Source organism: Larimichthys crocea, chromosome VI (assembly GCF_000972845.2).
Source record: "Larimichthys crocea isolate SSNF chromosome VI, L_crocea_2.0, whole genome shotgun sequence".
Classification (NCBI taxonomy): domain Eukaryota; kingdom Metazoa; phylum Chordata; class Actinopteri; family Sciaenidae; genus Larimichthys; species Larimichthys crocea.
In genome coordinates this window covers 18,045,139-18,065,578 of record NC_040016.1, presented here as the reverse complement: position 1 = coordinate 18,065,578, position 20,440 = coordinate 18,045,139, and the positions used below count along the sequence as shown (strand labels likewise).

Below are 20,440 nucleotides of genomic sequence, written 5' to 3'. Positions count from 1 at the left end.
CACACCAGCACTTTCCACGCCGCTTGCCCGAGAGGACCAACACTGCACCAAGAGGACAAAGAGAGATCAGTTGTTTGTTTTTTTTATTGGCAGCGGAAACCAATAGGAAAGTCGTTAGTGTGTTTTAATCATTTCATGAAACTCCCTGCTCTTCCTGAAGAAACCCACGCTTGTCACAGTTGGGCATGTAGATGCATGATGTGAGCCAAATACGTTGTCCGTCAAGACCTTTGATAAGTGTGGTTAGCAGTTTGCGACATGGAGCCTGAAAGAAGAGGCGAGATCAACAGCTTAAGCATATTATACTGTCGTATCCACTGAGTTACGGTTGTTTGTAGAAGATTTTACCTCCTTGGATCCTCAGTGGGTGTTGGGACTAGGATCAGATAAGACAAAATATTTAGTATTGATCCCTTATTTATAGTGTGTGAATACTTGCAGTGTCAGCTCCAATTATCTTTTTCATGAACCCCTTTTTTTCTTGTTATTTCTCACAACGTACTTTACTCCTGGTTAACTAAAAGCACTAACAGTAATAGTAAAAATCCATCTAAAAAAAGAAATCATGTTTATCCTGCAGTGACTCAACCATAAACACGTTTTTCATGCTGATGTTTTTATGTATCAGCTGTCCCGGGGAAGTTGGGCCATGGAAAACTCAACATGTAAACACAGGTGTGTTTCTCTGTCCAAATTCTTCTTCTTGACTATACAAACTATGATCACATTACAGGAAGACTGCTCAGTGTTGATCAGAGGTGACGGGTCAGGAGGTAAAACTGTCAAAAACAGACCAATAAATCAGTAAATGGTGAGTGCTAAATGGAAATACATACATCATGAACCTCACCTAAAGCCTGGTGACTCTACTTCATTCATTCACATCATCGTCCTTAAGAAAGTGCGACCCTTACCTGCTGTGTGGGGGCTTTCAGTTGTGCCAGCGCTGCTGGCATTACTGCAGACCCCCCTGCCTTCGAGCAGGGCGCGGAGGGGCCTTGGCTCATCCTCTGGAGGTGCACATCGTAGACCGTAGGAGCAGCTCACTGTTGTAGACACCACATGGTTCTCCAATCGCCAGAGTGGTGGCGTTTAGGTCTACAGACGGCAGACTCGTGTGGGGATCTGATTTACGTGGGACATCTGGATGGCGTTGTCAGCGGCACGGGGCTTGACAGAGCTGGCTGCAGGAGAAGCAGTACCAGGATGTTTAGATACAGAAGCACTCAACCTGGAGGTCTGGAAGTTGTCCACAAATGATGGTAACAGTCCAGTCTACTAACAACTGACTTTTTTGATTGATTTCTATCCGGACTTCTGATCTTAGATTAGATCCAACGACTGCAGTTTGGTCTGTGTGTCGAAAGGGTGGATAGGATTTCCTCAAGCCAAGACAAAGTGATAATGAGGCTGGACAGACGCACTGGCGCAGCTTTAAAAGAGTGCAAACCAGTGGGGAAAGGTATGGGAGGGTACGTGATGGAAATGTTAGTTTTTCCTTCTCGTTTCCACACAGCGGAGCACACCCGTTTCCCCTTGTCTCTGACACCTACACACTCACGCATGCTCATATCATTTTGTTTTCTGTCAGCTTGCTGGATAGTTATGTTTTCACACCAGCATAAATCACAAGTGATAGCTGTGTGCGCTCTTCCATTGCTCTGCTTTTTCCCCACTGAGAGGGTCTGTTATTCCTGAGGTAAAGCTTTTGTGTAACCAAACAATCAGCAGATGAGAAACTTGCCGGGTAACTTTTAAAATCACTGCTGTGCATCGTAAAAAAAAGGAAAACATTGATTTGATTCTGTGTCCATAATCAGTCATTAGTTGTGGCTAAAAACTCAAAAACAACCAATTGAGTAAAACTGCAAAATAAATTGAAAAAGTGAAGTCATCAGCTGCGGTAGATTTATCAAGAACTGTAATTACTGTAATTCACAGCGGTAATTTACATGAACACTTTGTTCTTCATTACATTTCACAAGCAATTACTGCACTTCTTTCTCGACTAAATCTATCTGACAGTTCAATTTACGCGTTTCTTGTAGATTACATACAAAGCCCTAGGGAGATTATAAATATAATCAAAACAGTTCAACTTTTACCAAAGGCAACATTACAATGTTTTACACAGCTGAGCTGACAAGATAGAAATGCATTTGAGTGCATTAGTGCAGTAAAAAAACACAAAAAAAGAAGGTGCAATAAATACAGCAATACAAATCCTATGAAAAATCAAGAGGAGCAAAGTATTAAGATACTCACCCCTTTTCACCCTGTTTGTCGATTGTTAGACTTTCTTTAAATAGCAACCAACTAACAAACATTTTTCACGGAGCGTGTTTACAGAGACTATAACTGCGGGGCTTAAGATTCAGAGAAACAGCCGACACCAAGAGGCTGAAGGAGTGCCACTCAAAGTTGGATGACTAAGACTAATAGCCACGAGCAAAAAAGTCCCACCCTACAAATCCACGGTCTGTGAGTCACAACCAGATTAAATAGAAGACATGATCTTAAAAAACTGACAGTCTCCTAACTTGATGTATTAATATCCTATAATGACCACTCATCCAGATACAAACAAATTTAGTTACAAACTTAGCCTATCCAGGATAAGTCGAGGTAAGACTACTTGATCTGTAGGATTTATCCCTTAATACCTCGGATGTATGAGTGGGCCCTGTGGGCGATACTGAATTCACAGGATTTATTAGCACGAATGTATGAGATCTTTTAATCTTTACAAAAAACGCTCTCTCCTTTTTTTTTATAGAATCAGAATACTTTATTGATCCCTCAAATTGGTCAATGTAACTTATGTGTGTGTTTTATGTAAAAGTTTCTATCTATCTATCTACAGATATATACTGTATATAGATATTATGTATGGTCTAGATCGGCTCTGTATCTTATATAGATATATGTGTGGTCTAGATCTGCTCTGTATCTTCTGTTGTGATTTGGCACTATATGAATAAAATTGAAATAAGTTGAATACATTGCTACACCGGGCAGCATGGTGGTGGAGTAGTGAATAGGTTGATTGGTGACTCTTAGTTGCTCTGCAGGTGTGAATGAATGGTTGTCTCTATGTGTCAGCCCAGTGATGAACTGGTGACTTGTCCAGGGTGTCTCACCCAAAGTCAGCTGGGATGGGCTCCAGCCCCACTGTGACCCTGATGAGTATAATCAGTTACAGAAAACCTCCAACACAACTACCTCCAAAGATAAAGCAATATTACATTAGAAACTAGAAAATTCCCGCAGAAATGATGAGAGTGACGAGTGGGCTGTTGCCCGGGGTCTTAGCATGTTAGCATGAGCATGTTAGCATGAGCATGTTAGCATGAGCATGTTAGCATGAGCATGTTAGCAGTTAGCATGTATTTAATTATTAGTGGCTTCTGTAACCGCGTATCTTCATCAGGGTTAGAATGTCAGTTGGAAATGCTGACAGAGAGAAAATGCTGAGACCACCCCTCGAACAGGAAGGATTTCTGGCCAAACCATATTTCCAATAATTGAACCGAAATCACTGGGAGCATCCTGAGCCCTTCCTGAACGTCTACATAGTTAATTTGTGTTGATAAAATGAAGAACTCTGACCTTTAGAGCGATTCAAAGAAACGTTACTTCTGCTTTCCTCCAGAAATGTTCCCGCCTTTTTAACATGGCAGTCTATGAGGCTGTGGATGGATGTTGCTGGCACATCTTTGTGTGTTACGCCAAAACTATAAGTCTGACAGCTTTAGCAGACGAACATGAGTGAGAAGACAAATTTTCCTACATTTCTATGTCTAAATCACGTCTGTAGTGGGGCATTTGAGGACACGGTAGTCGAATACGTTTTATTTTTTCACTGACTTTTCTCTCTGCTCCTCACTCTAGCTGATGATGTCATCCACTCTAGCTCAAACATTCCGCGCAATACACATCCATTATGAACCCAGACATTTGAGTAAAAACCTGCTCAACTTTGAGCCTCGATAGTTTAAAAACAGTAAAAGCTGTCGATGAGTGTAGTGAATCCCTGAACAGAAGGCAAGAGTACCTACATTTTAAAGTTTAAATTAAGTCTCTCGGTGAAAGTATGCCGGAGAAGTTCATTGTTAAAAAAATGTATGTGTATATATATATATACATACACACACACACACACACACACGGCAGTGCACAGGTTAAAGACGCTGTATTCATCCTGTGCTGTGATTGGTTGAGAGGGCGGGACTTCCGACAGCGCAGGTTTTGGACATAAAGTGACAGACTTCACCCCCTTAAAAGTGGAAGAAAAACCGAAGGACGACGCGTTTACAAGTTTTAAAACAGTAAGGAACCGACATGAGACAAACAGGGTTTGAATCGTCTGTGGGTAAACTGAGGCATAGTCATGTTTACAGGACGTTATTAACCAAAACGGCGCGATAATGTTGCGTCGCGGCCAACACAGTCCTACCCGTAGTTTGGGAAATGCGATGCTGCGTTTAGGGTAGGCTCGTAAATGAGTAAACTGTTGAGTTAACACACAGCAGATTTGTTTATTTCATTAAAACACATGACCTGTTAGAGCCTCATCTGTTTCACTCAGTCGTTTTTGTTTTGGTAACTTGTCACTTTAAAGAAATTAACCTTTATTTCCGTTTTTAAGGGCAACATTTACAGGCTTACTGTAATGAAACTAATAATAGACAAAGAGGGGGAAGGTTTCCTGTCATACTGTAGGCAGCTAAATAATAAAAAAAAAAGTCCACACAGAAAAAAATATTTTTGTTCTTAGTCATGACATGACAAACAAAATCTGATTTAACTGGGTTTAATTACAAAGTCTGACATGAAACCATAATAAATGATATGCAGGTCACCAACTGAGCTTAAACTATTCATCATTTTAATGACCCACAAATATTCTGATAACAGATTAATAGTTTGAATAACTTATTAACCCCAAAATAGTAAATATTCTTTATTTCAGATTTGTTTGCAGATTTGTGGTTCAAATGTGGTGCAAACAACGCCTCCAAGGCGCTGAGTTCAAAAGTTTAAAAGTATCTCTGGCACAGAAACTCATCATTGAATCCGGGTGGCTCTTATTATCAAAAGAGCCAGTCTATACTTGAGTCAGTCACAGTTAACATTGGGTGGAAGACACCCACACCTGACCGTCACAGGACTAACACGAATAGGGGGACTCACGTGGATGCCTGTTGGCAGTGCACAGTCACTGTCCAGGCCTTTGCTTGTCTTTGGAATGTTGGATTAAACGTAAATGGAAAAACACAAACGCAACAAACTCCTCGCGGGAAGGGTTTGGCCCGAGGTTCAAACCCATTTCCTTCTTGTTGTCAGGCAACACTGGTAATCTTGTTGTGGTCAGAGATGTTTGCTGTGTTCTTAAGGAGGACTTGTGCTGTTACTGCGTTTCTTCAACAGACAAACACACACTGGGAGACTTTTGTTTGAATATTTCAGTCAAATCATCAGCCCCAAAGTCTGTACAATAATAAAAATTTTCTTTTCCGTTTTGTTTCCCTGTGCCCCAGATTGTAATGCTTTTCAGACATGGACGACATAAACCTTCATTATCGCTTTCTGAACTGGAGGAGGCGAATTCGAGAAATCCGTGAAGTGCGAGCAGTGCGATACCGGGAGCGGCTCAAAAGGATGCTGAGAGACGGAGACGTACTCAGGTACAGCAGTGATGAGCAATGCACACCGTGACAGTCTGGAGCTGAGAGACTCATGAGGTTTAGTCCCTCATTATGTGCCAGAGCCCTTCATTTGCTTGCTGAATCGGCACTCCGTTTTGCCTGTATCTGGCAGAAGTGATGATTATAGTAATGGTTTGTTTTTCTTTTTTGGATCCGTCTGTAGGTATCATGGGAATTCAGATGAAGTTGGCTGTTTTGTGGCGGCCAGGCCGTTGTCGAGAAGAAATCGCTATTATGAAGTAAGAGTTGAACGTTTCCTCTCAAACCATGGCTTTTAATAGATTGTCTCCATTTTTCGTGCCCCGAGCCAAATGGCTACAGTTTTACCAGCCACTCGACAGCTGGTGAATGAATCAAATCCACCATCCATATTTTTACCAGCATTTGGCTGCTGCTAATTTTGTGCCCTGCTATTAATATGGCACAAATACAAACACACTTGTTATATAGTGATTTGTTTTTAACATAATAAATTTACCTTAATTCTCTACTTTGTGTCCTCACGAGTCTACTAATGTGACGATGAACCCAAACTGAACTCGAACCTGAGCTGTGGTTTGTTTTTTTTGGTGGTAGCAGCTTCATTGTTGATTAAATGCCAGTGTAATTATCAGTCCATTGAAGTTATTTTCCATTCTCACCAGTTACATTCTGTACTCTGTTGACTGCACAGCTGTCTGATTTTGACAGCTCAAAACACTCGTGATGACCTTCGAAAACAGTTTTAAACTGAAGAATGTGATGTGACAAAAGGGCCAGATTGCCCAGACGTGTTTTAACATTAGTCACTTTACTGGAAATGAACGTGCACATGAGAAGTCCTGTGAATTCATTTCAGCTACATACTGCTATATTAGTGTGTAATTATCTATATGTAGTGGGGTATTTCTACTCGTGAAGTTAGAAACAGAGGTTTTGAGTTCTAAGCTCTGATCAAGGATACTGCTGTGCATACAGATCGATTATTGTTTGTGGTATCGATGGACACACAACAGACATGGAGGATCTCATCATAGCTGGAATGAACTGAAACCATTTATGACTACTAGTAATGGAAGTTTCATCTCATAAAACCAATAATCGAGTATTATTACTTGATTTAAAAAAAAAAAAAAAATCTGCCAGCAGATGATTCACATCTTGTGTCACTTCCAGTGATGATGGTGTTAACTTTCTAGCGTTAGTATTTGTCGTGGCTTGTGAAAAACAACTTTCATCTTGGAAATAGATTTGTTTGGCAGCTCGTTTTTACACTATGCCTGGACTGGGTGTACGTTTTTTTTTTTTTTTTCTGAAGCTAATGCTGATTCTTTAAGACACACGAGCCAAAGTCATTAACACAAAAAAATCCGAAGCAGCGTTAACTATTAAGCATCAGCACAAATAACAGCACTTCTTCTTCTTCTGCATGCTGAGCAGGTCTTCTACCTTTTCTTGAGCCACCTCTGATGTTAAAATACTATTCCGTCAACGTACCGAGTTCAGTGCGGGTTAAGAAAATGAGCCTGGATGTCTGTTAGTTGCATCATTTTTTTATGGTAAAGCCTTTGTGATTAAGAGGATGGCCTTTTATCATTTTACATCAGAGGAGAAGCGGGAAGAGCTTTTGCCTTCCAGAAACTCAAGTGAATGTTGTCACCGGGGTCACGCACATTTCCTGCAGAAGATTCATGCTATTAACAAAAGATGACGTAAGCCCCATCTCCCCTTAGTTACAGTCGCTATGCCTCTCGAGCCCTCCGCACTAGCCCTGATCACATGCCGTTTACATGGATGACGAAGGCAGATCTTGAGTCCTTGATTTAAAACAGTCGCCGTATCTCTTACTGGAAACTGATGTGTGTGGGTTTCATTGAAATTATAGCTGTCGCAGGCAGGTTTTTATCAGCTTGTTGGCTAATCAAGATAACATAAGCTCTGGGAGTCATTTGAAAACTTTCCTAGCTGACTCATTTTAAAAAACACTGTAAAGTAGTGTCTTTAAATATACAAGAGGTAGTGCTCGGTGGCTGAAATGTCTAACACTGTGCTTTTGACATTAAGCTGAGTCAGATTATAAACAGCCACAACTAGCAGCCGGTAAAACTCTGTCAGCCCGTAAGAAGGATCAGTACTGTACTATTATAAATAAGAGCAAACAGTGTATTTACAACTGCTGTATACACAGATACAGTCAAATGTTCGACCTGGTGTGTGTACCAACTCGATCTGTTGCAGGCTTCCTTATCTCAGCCCCCGATAAGTCGGTCGCAGAGAGCCAAATAAGTCACAACTCATTAAGAATCATGTGCTGATTTGTTTATTTCACTGCTCTTGGTAATCTGGACAGCGTAGTGCACAAACATCCCAAGACGGTGACTGTTTCCTCTGAATAAACCATGTCGAAACTTGCCTAACACACACATCCTGCCCCCAGTCTGACGCGTAGTGAAACAGTAACTAACCCATGCAACCTTTATACTTAAGTGAGTTTCGTTATTGTGACTCACTTTGTGGGAGTCACGTAGGAGGAGGGAGGAAGCCATTTGCGCAAATGGGCAAATGAGCTAGTAAATGTCTGTAAAGTGGATACTGATTGTAGATTTTTAAGGTTCATCTGCATGTTCTGACACTGACACAGAAAACTCGGGACGTATTACTTCTCACTCTCTCTGGAGACCGCTGTTGAGGTCATGGGAAAGAACTTGAAAGTTTCCTCTTTTCCTTGCCCTGGATTTGCCAGCAGTACTCCGATTGCAATGTGTCCATGTTAAGACTCCCTGGGGATGATGTCATATGGTCAGTATTCAGTTATGATAACAACGGTAAAGGCCAGCTCTTTTACTTGAGGGTTTTCACTTTGATTTAACATGCAATGTTATACAAAGAGATACTATATAGTTTCAGCTTGGTCTGGAAATTTCATGAAGTGAAAAGAGAAAAGAGGGGCGACGTCAAACCCAAAAAAGCAAAATGTAATGACATGTAAAAAGCTTGGCGCGGAGCCTGAAGGGAGGAGAAACGTCAAGCTTTTCACACTCGAGAGGGCATTTTGAAACTTTATTACTTTATATGGTTTCCATACAATAAAATCTGTAGTGGTTCACCTCTCAGGCTGAAATATCTGAACTATTGAATGCATTGCTGTGAGACATTCATGGTCCTGAGAGAATCACGCTGATTTTGGTGATCCTCTGACACCGACATCAAAGTTTAAACGTTCAGTACTTCAGTTTGTGAAACAAGTTTCATCTTCACGGAGCAGCCAGCATCGCTGTGGCCCTTTTTATAGTGTTTTATATAAAGTAAAAAGTGTTATAAATGTATAAATATGTTTACTTTGCGAATACAACACATATTATTTAATCCATCTCAGTGGCTGAATCACCTTTGTGTGAGAATATCCTAACAAACACTGATAAAATATGCCTCCTCTTCCTGTGTCTCGAGACTCAAGTTTGTTTTTCTCTGTTTTTGCCTTCTCACAAAATAAAACGCATGATGTGTAATGAGTAGCTCATGACTCGTTGCCCGCAATGTCAAAACACCGTCTTTATAAATTCAAAGTTTGTGTCCCGAGATGTATCAGAGGAAGGGAGGAATGAAATGACTCATCACGTTATTTAGAAGAAACATTTAACATCTAAGGCTGTGTTTTGACGCTCACGCCTCTTGAGGATATTTGTAGAACATCCCTGTCAAAACGAGACACGTTCGGTGAGATCATAGTTTTTAAACTAATCAGTGTTTCCTGGAGATAATTCAACCTGTGCTGTCTCTGCAGGTGACCATCATCGATACCGGGGTGAGGGGGATGATCGCTGTTGGTTTGGTGCCTCAGTTCTACAAGCTGGACCATCAGCCGGGCTGGCTCCCACACTCTGTAGCTTTTCATGCTGATGATGGCAAGTACGTAACAAGTGAAGATTTTCTTTACATATACTGTAAGCAGCAGAATAATGTACCTAATGTCTGTCTTAAACAATAGGTATTGATATGAATGTAGTCATCCCTCCTGTCCAAGCTGACCATCCAGAGATCCCTCCTTAATGCACCTTACAATGGATTTGGGAAAGTCCTGACTGAGGAAACGTGCATATTTCATGTTTACTTCTCTGTTACTACTTTTAGAAAATAGGCTTGCGTGAGAGAACAATTCGGTCTGATATTTTTAGGAACTGGATAAAGTTTAGAGAAGCTGCACATTTATATGAGACTGAGACACACCGGAATTCATTGCACAAGATTGGTCGACTACACTGTGAATGTTTCCCCTCTTGTTTCCTGGTATTTCCAATAACTTACTGTAAACCGAACACTGTAACACGAGAGCGAGGCAGAGAAGAAACGAGCACTGTCGGCTCCATCACGAGGAAGTTTTAAAAATTTTATGCCTTCATTAGAGCTTTGACAGTATAACGATGATAGGAAATGATGTGAGAGAGAGATCAGAAACGACATGTAGCAACGGTCTCTGTCTGGATTTGAGGACACTTTGGCTCATGGTAGAGAATATAAAAATAAGAAAGTGAAGATTTAATGCCGTTTGCAGCACGAACACCATGTAAACATTTACACTATATATTACTCTTTATATTTTCTGTCACTGGCGTCTTTTGATATTTCTCCCCTTATCAGCAAAACCTGACACTGATGAGCCTTAATGATCAGCCGTTGAGCCTTTCCTACCTGTCTTTCCACAGGCTGTATAATGGCAACACTGTAGGACAGCAGTTTGGTCCAAAATGCTGCAGAGGTGACAAAATCGGCTGTGGAATATCCACGGACCTGGAGGACGGACAGTTAACAGTGTTTTTTACCAAGAATGGGAAGGAAGTAAGTGCTGCCATCATTCCCATCCTATTACTTTCCCGTTGACAACCTTTATTCAGCCAGTACATTTTTACATGTGAATTTATTCATAGTTTCCCTAAATCATCGCACTGTGTCTGAATGTGTGCTCAGGTCGGCAGTGTGGAAATCCCTGCATCGCCTGATGCTCTCTACCCTGCAGTGGGAATGCACTCTCTGGGAGAAGAAGTGCTGCTAGACCTGAACGCTGAATGGGGGACGGAGGAGGATGATGGACAGATGATAGTGGACAGTCATGAAGAGGACTGGGGCCGTCTCCATGACGTCAAGGTGACTGGCACGGTAAGTCTTTTTTTTTTACCAGTTCTTCTGTGAGCAGGACCTGCCAAACCGGTACATTAAAGGCAACATAAAAATGTGACAGGTTGTCTCACTTATAAAGGTTCAGGCTCAGATCTGTCAGCGGGAGGAGAGTCTGTGTACGCCACATTATTGGACTGGAATACATCAGAAAGCTTTAATTAAGGTTGGCTGACTGTTGATGTCCTCAGTCACATTTTAAAGGTTATACATCACTTGTTTTACTTATATACTTCACTCAGTTATTGCCCATGAGGTCCTGGTCATACTGTAAAAAAAATAAATATCTATATTCTCAAAATATCCCAAACTCTTAAAGGGGAACTCCACCAATTTACCACATGAATGCAGGTACTTCTGCATATAGCTTACCAGACCTCTGTTGCCTGCTCTTCATCTCTGCTTGAGACTAGACATTAGTCACCAAATTATTAGTCATCTGAATTTCCAACTTAACTGTTGGCAGGTCAAGTTGCATTGTGGGTAACGTAGGAACCAGGTTTTTGACAAGGAAGAAGAATACGCTGACCGAAAAAAGACAATATCTCTGGTTCTGCTGCATTGATTTCGATCATTAGTTTCATGTTAAATGACTGCGATGCTAAACTGGTGCAAACACTGTGGGAAGAACCCGAACTGTATCTTTAACCCTGGCCAACAAGACCCGACAAATACAGACACTTATCAAGTCTGCCTCCATCTTTTCAGTTGGCTTTGTTCAAAATTGTGTTAAATGCCTAAATGCAACAACATTTAAAAAGCCAAATAAGAAATCTGGACCACACATGGAAGCAGTTGATCTGTGTCAAATCCAAAATAATGAAAATCCATATTTAAGATCAGTAAGGCAAAGTGCAAACTTTAAGTCCTAAACCAAGTCTTGGATACTCAATACAGATCGTTACCGTTGGCTGAATAACCAATAAGAAAAGATAACATAAGTTATTTAATCATTATTTTCTCTAAAGTGCTCCCTGACCTCCTCTTTCCCTCTCCGTCTGTCTCGCTGGGTGTCCACCCCTCCCTGTGACGGCAGGGCTGAGTGTTTGTGTGTGAGTCAGCCGTTGATACGCACAAAACCTGAATTGAAAAGGATGGGAGGGGATGGCAGCTGACTAGCCCTTAGGCAGGAGCGAGTAACCTGTATGCCACCCGCACATTTAATTATCCTTTATTTCTACAAATTTGGCCCTGTCCTGCAGGGCCCACAAACCACAGTCTGATCTCCTTGGAACTCATAAATTACACATGTGTGCACGTCTTAACACTACATGAGTGAGCTGTCAGGACAGAAAAACATCTCGGCAACAATACAAGATGTGGGATTTCAAGGCTTGTGGGAGACAGAGCAGCGTGCAGCGAGTTTCAAGTCCTATTGTAATATTTGTTCTGGCTGTTGTGATTTCCAACTGTTAGGCATCCTGTTTTCTCGGTGCCCGTTACAGTTTCTCTCCGTTTATCTGTCCAATTACTTCAAGTGTTATTCAATTTAACGTCGCTGACACTTGAGCGTGTTAGGCCAGGCATTTATTGGTTTAGAATGTTGATATACAGGTGCGTTAGATAAAATTGTTTACCAAGACAGATAAAATCCAATATTTCCTGCATATAAACTAAAGTGGTAACAGCACCGGAGAAGCTGTTTACCTCTCGAGGTCGTGCTTACATTATGATTTAAAAAGAGAGGAGGAGAAGATGTTTTCAGAAAACACAAGTTCTTCAGAAGTGAATCAGTCTATGAGACCTTCTCTTATTTATTTATACATATAGGTGTACAACAGGTGTATAGTTTAAGCCATTAAACAAGCATCAAGTGACATGTTTGGTTTAATGAGATCGCACATTTCAAACACTATCGGTTTGTTTTTTTTAAAGTTTCAAGTTGCTTTTTGTCAGTGGAAGAAGAAGAGTTCATTAAACGGAGCAAGTTGGCGACAATGTTAATGAGATGTTTGGACACGCTCGGAGTATGAACATGTTTACTGTTCTCTTCAGATAGTTGTAAGTTGTATTTTGGTCATTTATGAAAGTCGGGGACTCAGCTTTGGTGGTGTTGATTCTCATCTGCTGCCTGCAGTAAACATTTATGTTCTCTCTGTTGCCGTAGCTTTGATTTTTAGTACCCAAACAGTACAGAGCACAGATGACGAATCCAAATCCTGCCTTATTTTCCCAGGAAAACAAACGTCCACTTGATTTCTTTACCAACTTAAGGCCAGTTCACTAGTGAAAACTGTGATCAGATTGATGAAATCAGGAGTTTTTGAGTCGTCTAATAATTTGAATAAACTCATCCACCAGTTTTGTTGACACACCTGAACATACAGTAAAGACGAGACACGTATGACTATAAAGTTTAGAGCTAAAACCATGTTTTTAATGAATTTGTATGGAATAGTAAATACACAAAGTAGTTTTTATTCTTCTTTAACCCCCAACACATTGTTTTTGGGAGGGAAAAAAATAAAAGCAGTGCATTCTGCATTCTGCAGGTTAGTGGGACACGAGCTCCCTTGAAAATCAGGCTGTCTATATGGGATATACAGTCTCCTCAAAGCGAGCCTATACAACTTGTCTGAACAGCAGCCACTGTGGCCACAAGGGACAATGGTGAGGTAACGTTATATGCCGAAAACAACGAGAGGGATCATAAGGTAAGATAACTGTAAGGTAACAAAAGCTACTGGTCGTACTAAACCTGCAGAACTGAAACCCCCCTGAATGTAATGAACCGAGCAAGGCTGCGTTTTATTGCTTACGAATTCACCTTTTCACGTTGAAGGTGGAAGATTATGATTCTTTCAAAAGTCACGGCTGCTTTAAAGGTGCACGCATCGATTTTTCTGTCAACTCGTGGGTGGCGGAAACAAGAAGAATACAACAACAACACAACACTGATACACTGTCAGCTTACAAATCTGTGGCAACATCTTTTTAGCAGCATATATTCATCAGCCGTGAAGAAACACTAGAGTTTATTTGGTGTTTTTGTTTTTGGCCACACGGCAAATGTCAATCCAATATTTACTCTCCTTTTAACTTCTGATAGAAACACCACTATGTACGTCGCAAACGTTGTTAGGTGCCGCATACAGTTTGTTTATCAGAGTTTTTCTTAAACATTTTTATGTATGACACAACGAGATTTCGTTGTAAAAAACATCCATAGGTTAGAAACATGAATCCAGTTTCAGTCAACCTGTACGTGTCTCCGTTTGTTTCCACAGCTGCTGGAGTACGTTGGTAAAGGGAAGAGCATCGTGGACGTGGGCTTGGCTCAGGCCCGCCGACCTCTCAACACACGCTTCCACTACTATGAGCTGGAGATTACAGATGCTGGAGAGAAGTGTTACATCGCCCTGGGGCTGGCACGCAGGGTAAGAGGCTCCTTGTTTCAAGTCTTCGTCATAATGATCACATGTCATGATCACTGACACGGTGTGTTATTACTTACCGTACACACTGTGCTTATCTGTCGGTAAAGAACCCCACCCCCCCCTCACCCGCTTCACCCCTCGTCATCCCTCACCCCTCATACGCACCACTGCTCTCACTGTTTCCAGTCTAAGTGATGGATGACCGAAAGAGGAAAAGCTAACAACAGAATAAATATTGTCTCATTTCATCCCCACATCTGGTTTTCCATAGAAAGCAGGTTGTTCCATTTACATGCTAATCTACCACGTTAACTAGAAAGCTGCAGTCAAGTGTGCGAAAGGTTACTTATGAGATTAGATGACATTGTTGTCTTGTTTCTTTTCCGTTTCCCCGTCCATGCACTCCGTGCACCAGAAGGAACAAATAGGAAAAAAAAGAATTAAAAGCATGCAGGAGTTCCTCAGGCAAAGCAATGAAAGGTTGATTAATTCAGCTCAATTAGGCGGTTTTAATCTGCAGTGATAACAAGCAATCCATATTTTGGAAATAAGTTGTGCCTGAGAGAAGACTTGTTGAGTGTTTACACATCAGAGATGCACTCAGCTGCCTTCTGCTTCACATGAAATCACCATGAACCTGTGCACGCTGTGTTTCAATATAAATAAAAGAGTAATAACCGCTTAGGATGCAGTCATCGTGTTTTCGTATGACATTATGAAATGAAGTGTGGCTCAGAGATTGCTGCTCTCCGCCGGGATCGGCAGCACTCGTTGTCCTCAGGTTATTGGACGCTAATTGCTCGAGCATCAGTCGTGCTAATCACGCTGCTGTTTTGCCAGCTGCGATCGCGCTCGCAGTCTGGGAGGTGGCGGATCACCGCTTCACTCACCCGACAACAACATCGAGCTCCCCCTCGACTCCTCTGCCGTTAGTTACTGTGTGTGGGCATGCTGCACCCTCGGGTCAGACGGCGTTGGAGAATGGAGCTCTGTCATTTTGCTGATTGTTTTACAGGAATTGTTTTTCTCGATGTGTCTGCGGTTTTTGGCAAAGCATTATAAATCCATCAAAAGGTCATTCCTGAGGTTTTGTTCCATCCCCCGTCATCTCCTGCAAGACGTATCAGCCTGATGATGGGAAGCATTACCTCTCGCTGCAAAGAATCAAAACAAAGGTGTCTCTCTGTGTCCGGGTAACAGTTACCGGTTGCTCAACGGTTGCTTATATTGGATAGAGAAACAATTGTTTATGGTTCATTCCTTTTCTCTTTTGTTGCTTCGGGGGAAAAGTCTTGTTTTCTACACACCCAGCATCGTGCTTCCAACACCTAGTTTCCTCACCTGTTACTGTGCCCATCATCACGTCAGTGCTCTCTGCTTCCAGGAGCTCATACCTCCTACGATTAGACCAAACATTTTGCTCTAGTATTGGATCTGTTTTATTGCAATCCAAGCCTAGCCTTGAGGTGATTTACCTGATCAGAGTTGCATTGCTTAATGAAAGATGATGTGGGTTTTCTCGCCCAAAGCTTGGATACAAAATGTGTGTTGCTGTGTTTGAAGAAGCAAATGCCAGATGATGAGAGATGCCTGTTACAAATCACTTTAAATAGACCAACTCTCTCAATTAGCTGTTATTTTAATGATTGATAATATAAGTGTAGATATACATGATGTCTTTTATTTTTAACCCAGCTTGTCAAATTGTTAAGATTTGCAATTTCCCTGATCAAAACATATCTTAGCATCTCAGCGTGGTGCAAATCTTTTGAGTTGGTTTGCCCCAAAAGATTTCCATCGCTAAGAAATAAAATAAAGATAAATGGAGAGTGTTAATGGACCATAACATGTCACTTTCTCCTTTGTTTCACAGGACTACCCCAAAAACAGACATCCAGGTTGGAGCAGAGGGTCCATAGCCTATCATGCAGGTGATTGCTGGCCGATCATGTGAAAATATCGAAGTATCACTGTCATTATGTGTCTTTATATTCTACTGTGTCACCAACAAACACTATCACAACAGTCATTCCTGTTTCTAACAATGGTTAAAAGTACAGATTTGTCACTACTTTATTATTAATATCTTTAATCACTAATAATTCAATATTTAACCAGTTATTATTGATTATTCTTCGCCGTTTCTGTTTGTCTTCCACGTCCCATAAGCAGCCAGACCAGTGCACTGCTGAAAATAGTTCCCACTAAACTGAAGCGTTATTGTTCAAACTAAATATTTGATACAAGTTCTCCCCTGTGCCTGCGTGGGTTTCCTCTGGTTGCTCTGGTTTCCTCCCACAGTCCAAATAATGCAGGTCAGGTGAGCTGGAAACTCTAAATTGCCCGTAGGAGTGAGTGGGAATTAGTTTGTCTGTCTGTACAATGTGTGTCTGCTGAACAGGATTAGTGGTTCAGGAAATGAATAGATGGATCAGAAAGATTGATACAGACGTCGTGGCGGATGTTGTGTCTTGTTGTTTTGACAGTTGTATCTGTGTCTTCATTGTGTCTCCCACTCATGTGACATAACGCACTAATCAGCCGCTGTTTGCAGATGATGGGAAACTGTTCCAGGGCAGCGGAGTTGGGGACCCGTTTGGACCACGCTGCTTCGAAGGGGACATTATGGGCTGCGGGATCATGTTTCCTCGCGACTACAGCCTCGATGGTGGAGGTGAATGTCTTTTTGTATCGTCTCTGAGGGCGATGTGCCTCATCATGCACAATCCCTTATTGTTTTTCATGTTCTGTGTCTGGGTTTCCTTCAGATGACGTAGACGACTGGGACCTCGAGGTGTTTCCAAAGCCCAGCGAGGTTCAGAATGACTTGTATGCAAGCAACGAAGATGAGGAGGACGAGGGGGAAGATCTGGAGGGGAGGAAGGTCACGGTGAGATGCTGGAAAAACTCTAGAAATATAAAACCAAGGGTCTCCTAAAGCGTTCAGTGCAAATATTCTTATCTCTTTGCTGTTGTGTTTGAACAGGTGTTCTTCACCAGGAATGGAAAGGTTGTGGGCCGGAGGGAAGTGGCCTTACCTGTAGGAGGTTTGTACCCTACAATTGGGATGATGAGCACAGGGGAGAAGGTCAGAGTGGACCTGCACCCCCTCAGTGGCTGAGCATTGGGGAGGAAACGGAAAACTCGATTGGTGAAATCAGAGCAAGGACGACTGGCTGCGCTCTGACATTTTGGAGCTCGGACAATAAACAATACCTCCACGTCAACAAGGCTCCAAGGTGTTACTTGAAAAGTCACTCCATTGTAAGGGGAGACCGTGGTGCCCTCATGCTGTAAGAATGATCGCAAAAATGTATGTCAATATCACACATGTGCCTCAGAGAAGTGCTTTATAATGAAAAGGTCTTATAGGAAATTGCAAAACCAGGAGTTTGTGAGGGTAAAACACTATTTTTGACAATTTAATCCAAGAGTAAGGTTTTAAAAAACAAACAAAAAAAAGAATAATGAATGTAAAAATCCAATCAGAGGAGACCCCAGCTTACAAGTAGACCCTCTTATCAGAGATCATTTTACGTCAGCAGACATGTAGCGCCACACTGTGCCCATTACCGGAGCGCTGCTGTACTTCCTCCTATCGGTGGTGCGTTACTGACACTCAGTGGTGAGAGTGATAATGCTCAGAGAGTCTTCCAAAAAAAACATTCAGTGCACTAATTGAACAGCGAGTCGACTCTGTCTGTAAAAAAACCAAACAGCTGCTTTATCGCTGTGGTTCTGTGCGAGTGTGCGGATGCTTGTTTTGACATGGAGTCATTACAGCGCATTGGCAACCGTACGAACCACATGCATTAGGAACTATGGGATAATTAAGTGTAATAACAGTTTGTTGAAAGGAAATCCAAATCATCTTTATGACTTTTAATTGTTGTATTGGCGTAAGTTATGAAAGCAGAATTATAACTCCGGGTTGTTTTTTTTATGACTAGTTGTTATTATTTTAAACAGGTGTGATTTACTGCCATTAAATAGAATCACAATCACTCCAAAATCTTTGGGATAAACATTTATGACAGTAAATCATGTCAGACAGATTCATGAGGTTACCGAGGTGACAGTACGAGTCTGTTGATATCAATATCAGTGTCGAGATATTTGGTGTCCAAAAGTGTAACACGTTCTTGTATCTTGCAGTTTGACTCACACACATCAGCCCAACTCAGTGGCCTTTAAATGAAAAATATCCCAAAAATGAACTGAATGAATTGGAAAAAAGACACATTTGAAGACAAATGATATTGAGTGTAATTTAATGTGGATCCTGAAAGGGAAATCGTGACGATGGTGTTTCTCTTTAAGGATTAAACCCTGGACAAGAATAATTAAGGACTAAACCTGGTGTAGTACTAAAAGTATTACTGAAGATCTGAATGTTGAAAACAAAGCCATACTGTAACGAATATTTGCTGCTCTCAGGTATATTTGATAATCAAAATTAAGTACCTTGTCTTTTCTATGGTTATTTTTTATTTTATTTTGTATGTTGACGTCAACCATTGATTGCCACAAACCTGACATGCATTTTTTAAATGTTTTTTTTTTTTTTTTGTTGTTTGCCTAATGAATTTTATCTTCTTGAAATTGAAGACCGTTTCCGTTCATACTACACTTACAACAGGGTTCTCTGCAGCTGTTAATCGCTGACAACTTTTGGGTTTTAACTTTTACCTACAATGCTGAAAATGATTTTCTTTTTTATCTGATATCTACCATGTCAGATGTTGTTCATCGATGTTGTAAGGTTGCTTTACAACCAGATTGCCTTTAAAAAAAAAAAGACCAAATGAGCAAAGTGCCTGTGTAGAAAGATCTTTTTAAACCGGGTTGTTGGATCCAGGTGTAGGTGTTGGAAAGGTGCCACTTGAATGTTGGTCCACGCTGACCCCTCAAGTTTGTGAACCACATTCACGCTTCCACACCTCATGCCAAAGGTGTTGCATTGTCTGTAGACTCTGCAGGACACTGACAAGGTCTGAAAACGCCTTATTGAATCCACGTCGGACTCCTCGAATCCTGTCGGGATGTTCATTTGAATGAGGATTGATTGCGTCCATGAAGTGTCTCCTTAGTCAGAAAGATATTTTAAAGACTCTGTTGTTTATGTGATGCTCAACTGCTGCTAAGTGTGTGCTGAGGAAACAATCTGCACATCATCATCATACCAGCCTGTGCTGTACACAGTGAGAGTGTACTCATGTTTGGTTTTACATTACCATCATCCTGTTTTGGTGATTCGTTATCTTAGTTCACAGGAGCTAATAATGGTCTTCTGCTGCTGTTGGCCATGTACCACACGCTTTTATTATTTAGCTCTACTTCATCTTTTGTGTAATAAATCATAAAGTTAAACGCCATCGGGGCATTTTTCACTTTCTCTAAATCAGCCCTTGTTTGCGTCCTGTCATGTATGTTTTTGTTTCAACATTTCTCTCATCCCTCTTTGTCTCTTCACTTGAAGCAATCAGAAAAACATGCCAAAAAATAAAGAATATTCACATTCACCGCACCAATGAGCCTGCTTTTACTCTTTTCCGCTGTCGAGTTTAATATGGATTACTTTTCGTGCTGTCTTTTGACATTTAGTTCACCTCTGTGTGCATGGGATGTGTAGTAAGACAGAAAACAAACGCACAATAGGTCAAATAGCTAGTGAGTCATGAAAAAGGTATCATGTTTCTGCAAACTGTGGCTTTCCGTACTGATATGTTTTTATTGTGTTTTAACAACAGTTAAGAAAGAAATGCCCAATGTGTCATTATACAAATTATTAAAAATATTCTGCAGTGCAAACATATATTTTTAAAATATACAAAATACAAAGTGTTTCACATACAGAATCACATTTTGAAAACACAAATCCAGAAGGCCCAACAGAGATGATACTATATTGTGCTTTTAGACTGAAAGGATAGATAGCTATTACAATTAATAAGGTTTTTTTTTTTCTTTTATAGTGGTAATGGTGGTTAAAGAGCAGATTTTGACCAGGACCGGGTTTTCTTTTTTACAGAGCCATAGTGGAGAAGTTCTGACTCCTACTGTGAGTAATCCCTTTGTAAGACACTCTTACTGTATAGCTCAAGTTGTCATTTTACTGAATCAGAGTGCCCCCTGCAGGATCATATTATTACAGTTTATAATATACAGTATGCATATTTAAATCTTCAGTTACTCATGAGTATT

At 41.0% G+C, this 20,440-nt stretch overlaps 1 protein-coding gene and 1 pseudogene across 1 annotated transcript; one reads left to right on the top strand and one right to left on the bottom strand.

Moving 5' to 3' along the window:
• LOC113745884 (insulin-like growth factor-binding protein 6) overlaps positions 1-1,565 on the bottom strand; it is a 2,008-nt pseudogene extending 443 nt beyond the window's left edge.
• Positions 1,566-4,212: 2,647 nt separating this feature from the next.
• LOC104929052 (SPRY domain-containing protein 3) lies at positions 4,213-19,231 on the top strand. Its single transcript, XM_010743472.3, has 11 exons — positions 4,213-4,328; positions 5,541-5,687; positions 5,872-5,947; positions 9,472-9,596; positions 10,391-10,523; positions 10,653-10,841; positions 14,087-14,236; positions 16,110-16,167; positions 16,791-16,910; positions 17,005-17,126; positions 17,223-19,231. Exons 2-11 carry the CDS (start codon positions 5,560-5,562, stop codon positions 17,355-17,357), a joined length of 1,236 nt encoding a protein of 411 aa, XP_010741774.1. The 5' UTR covers positions 4,213-4,328; positions 5,541-5,559; the 3' UTR covers positions 17,358-19,231.
• Positions 19,232-20,440: the final 1,209 nt, after the last annotated feature.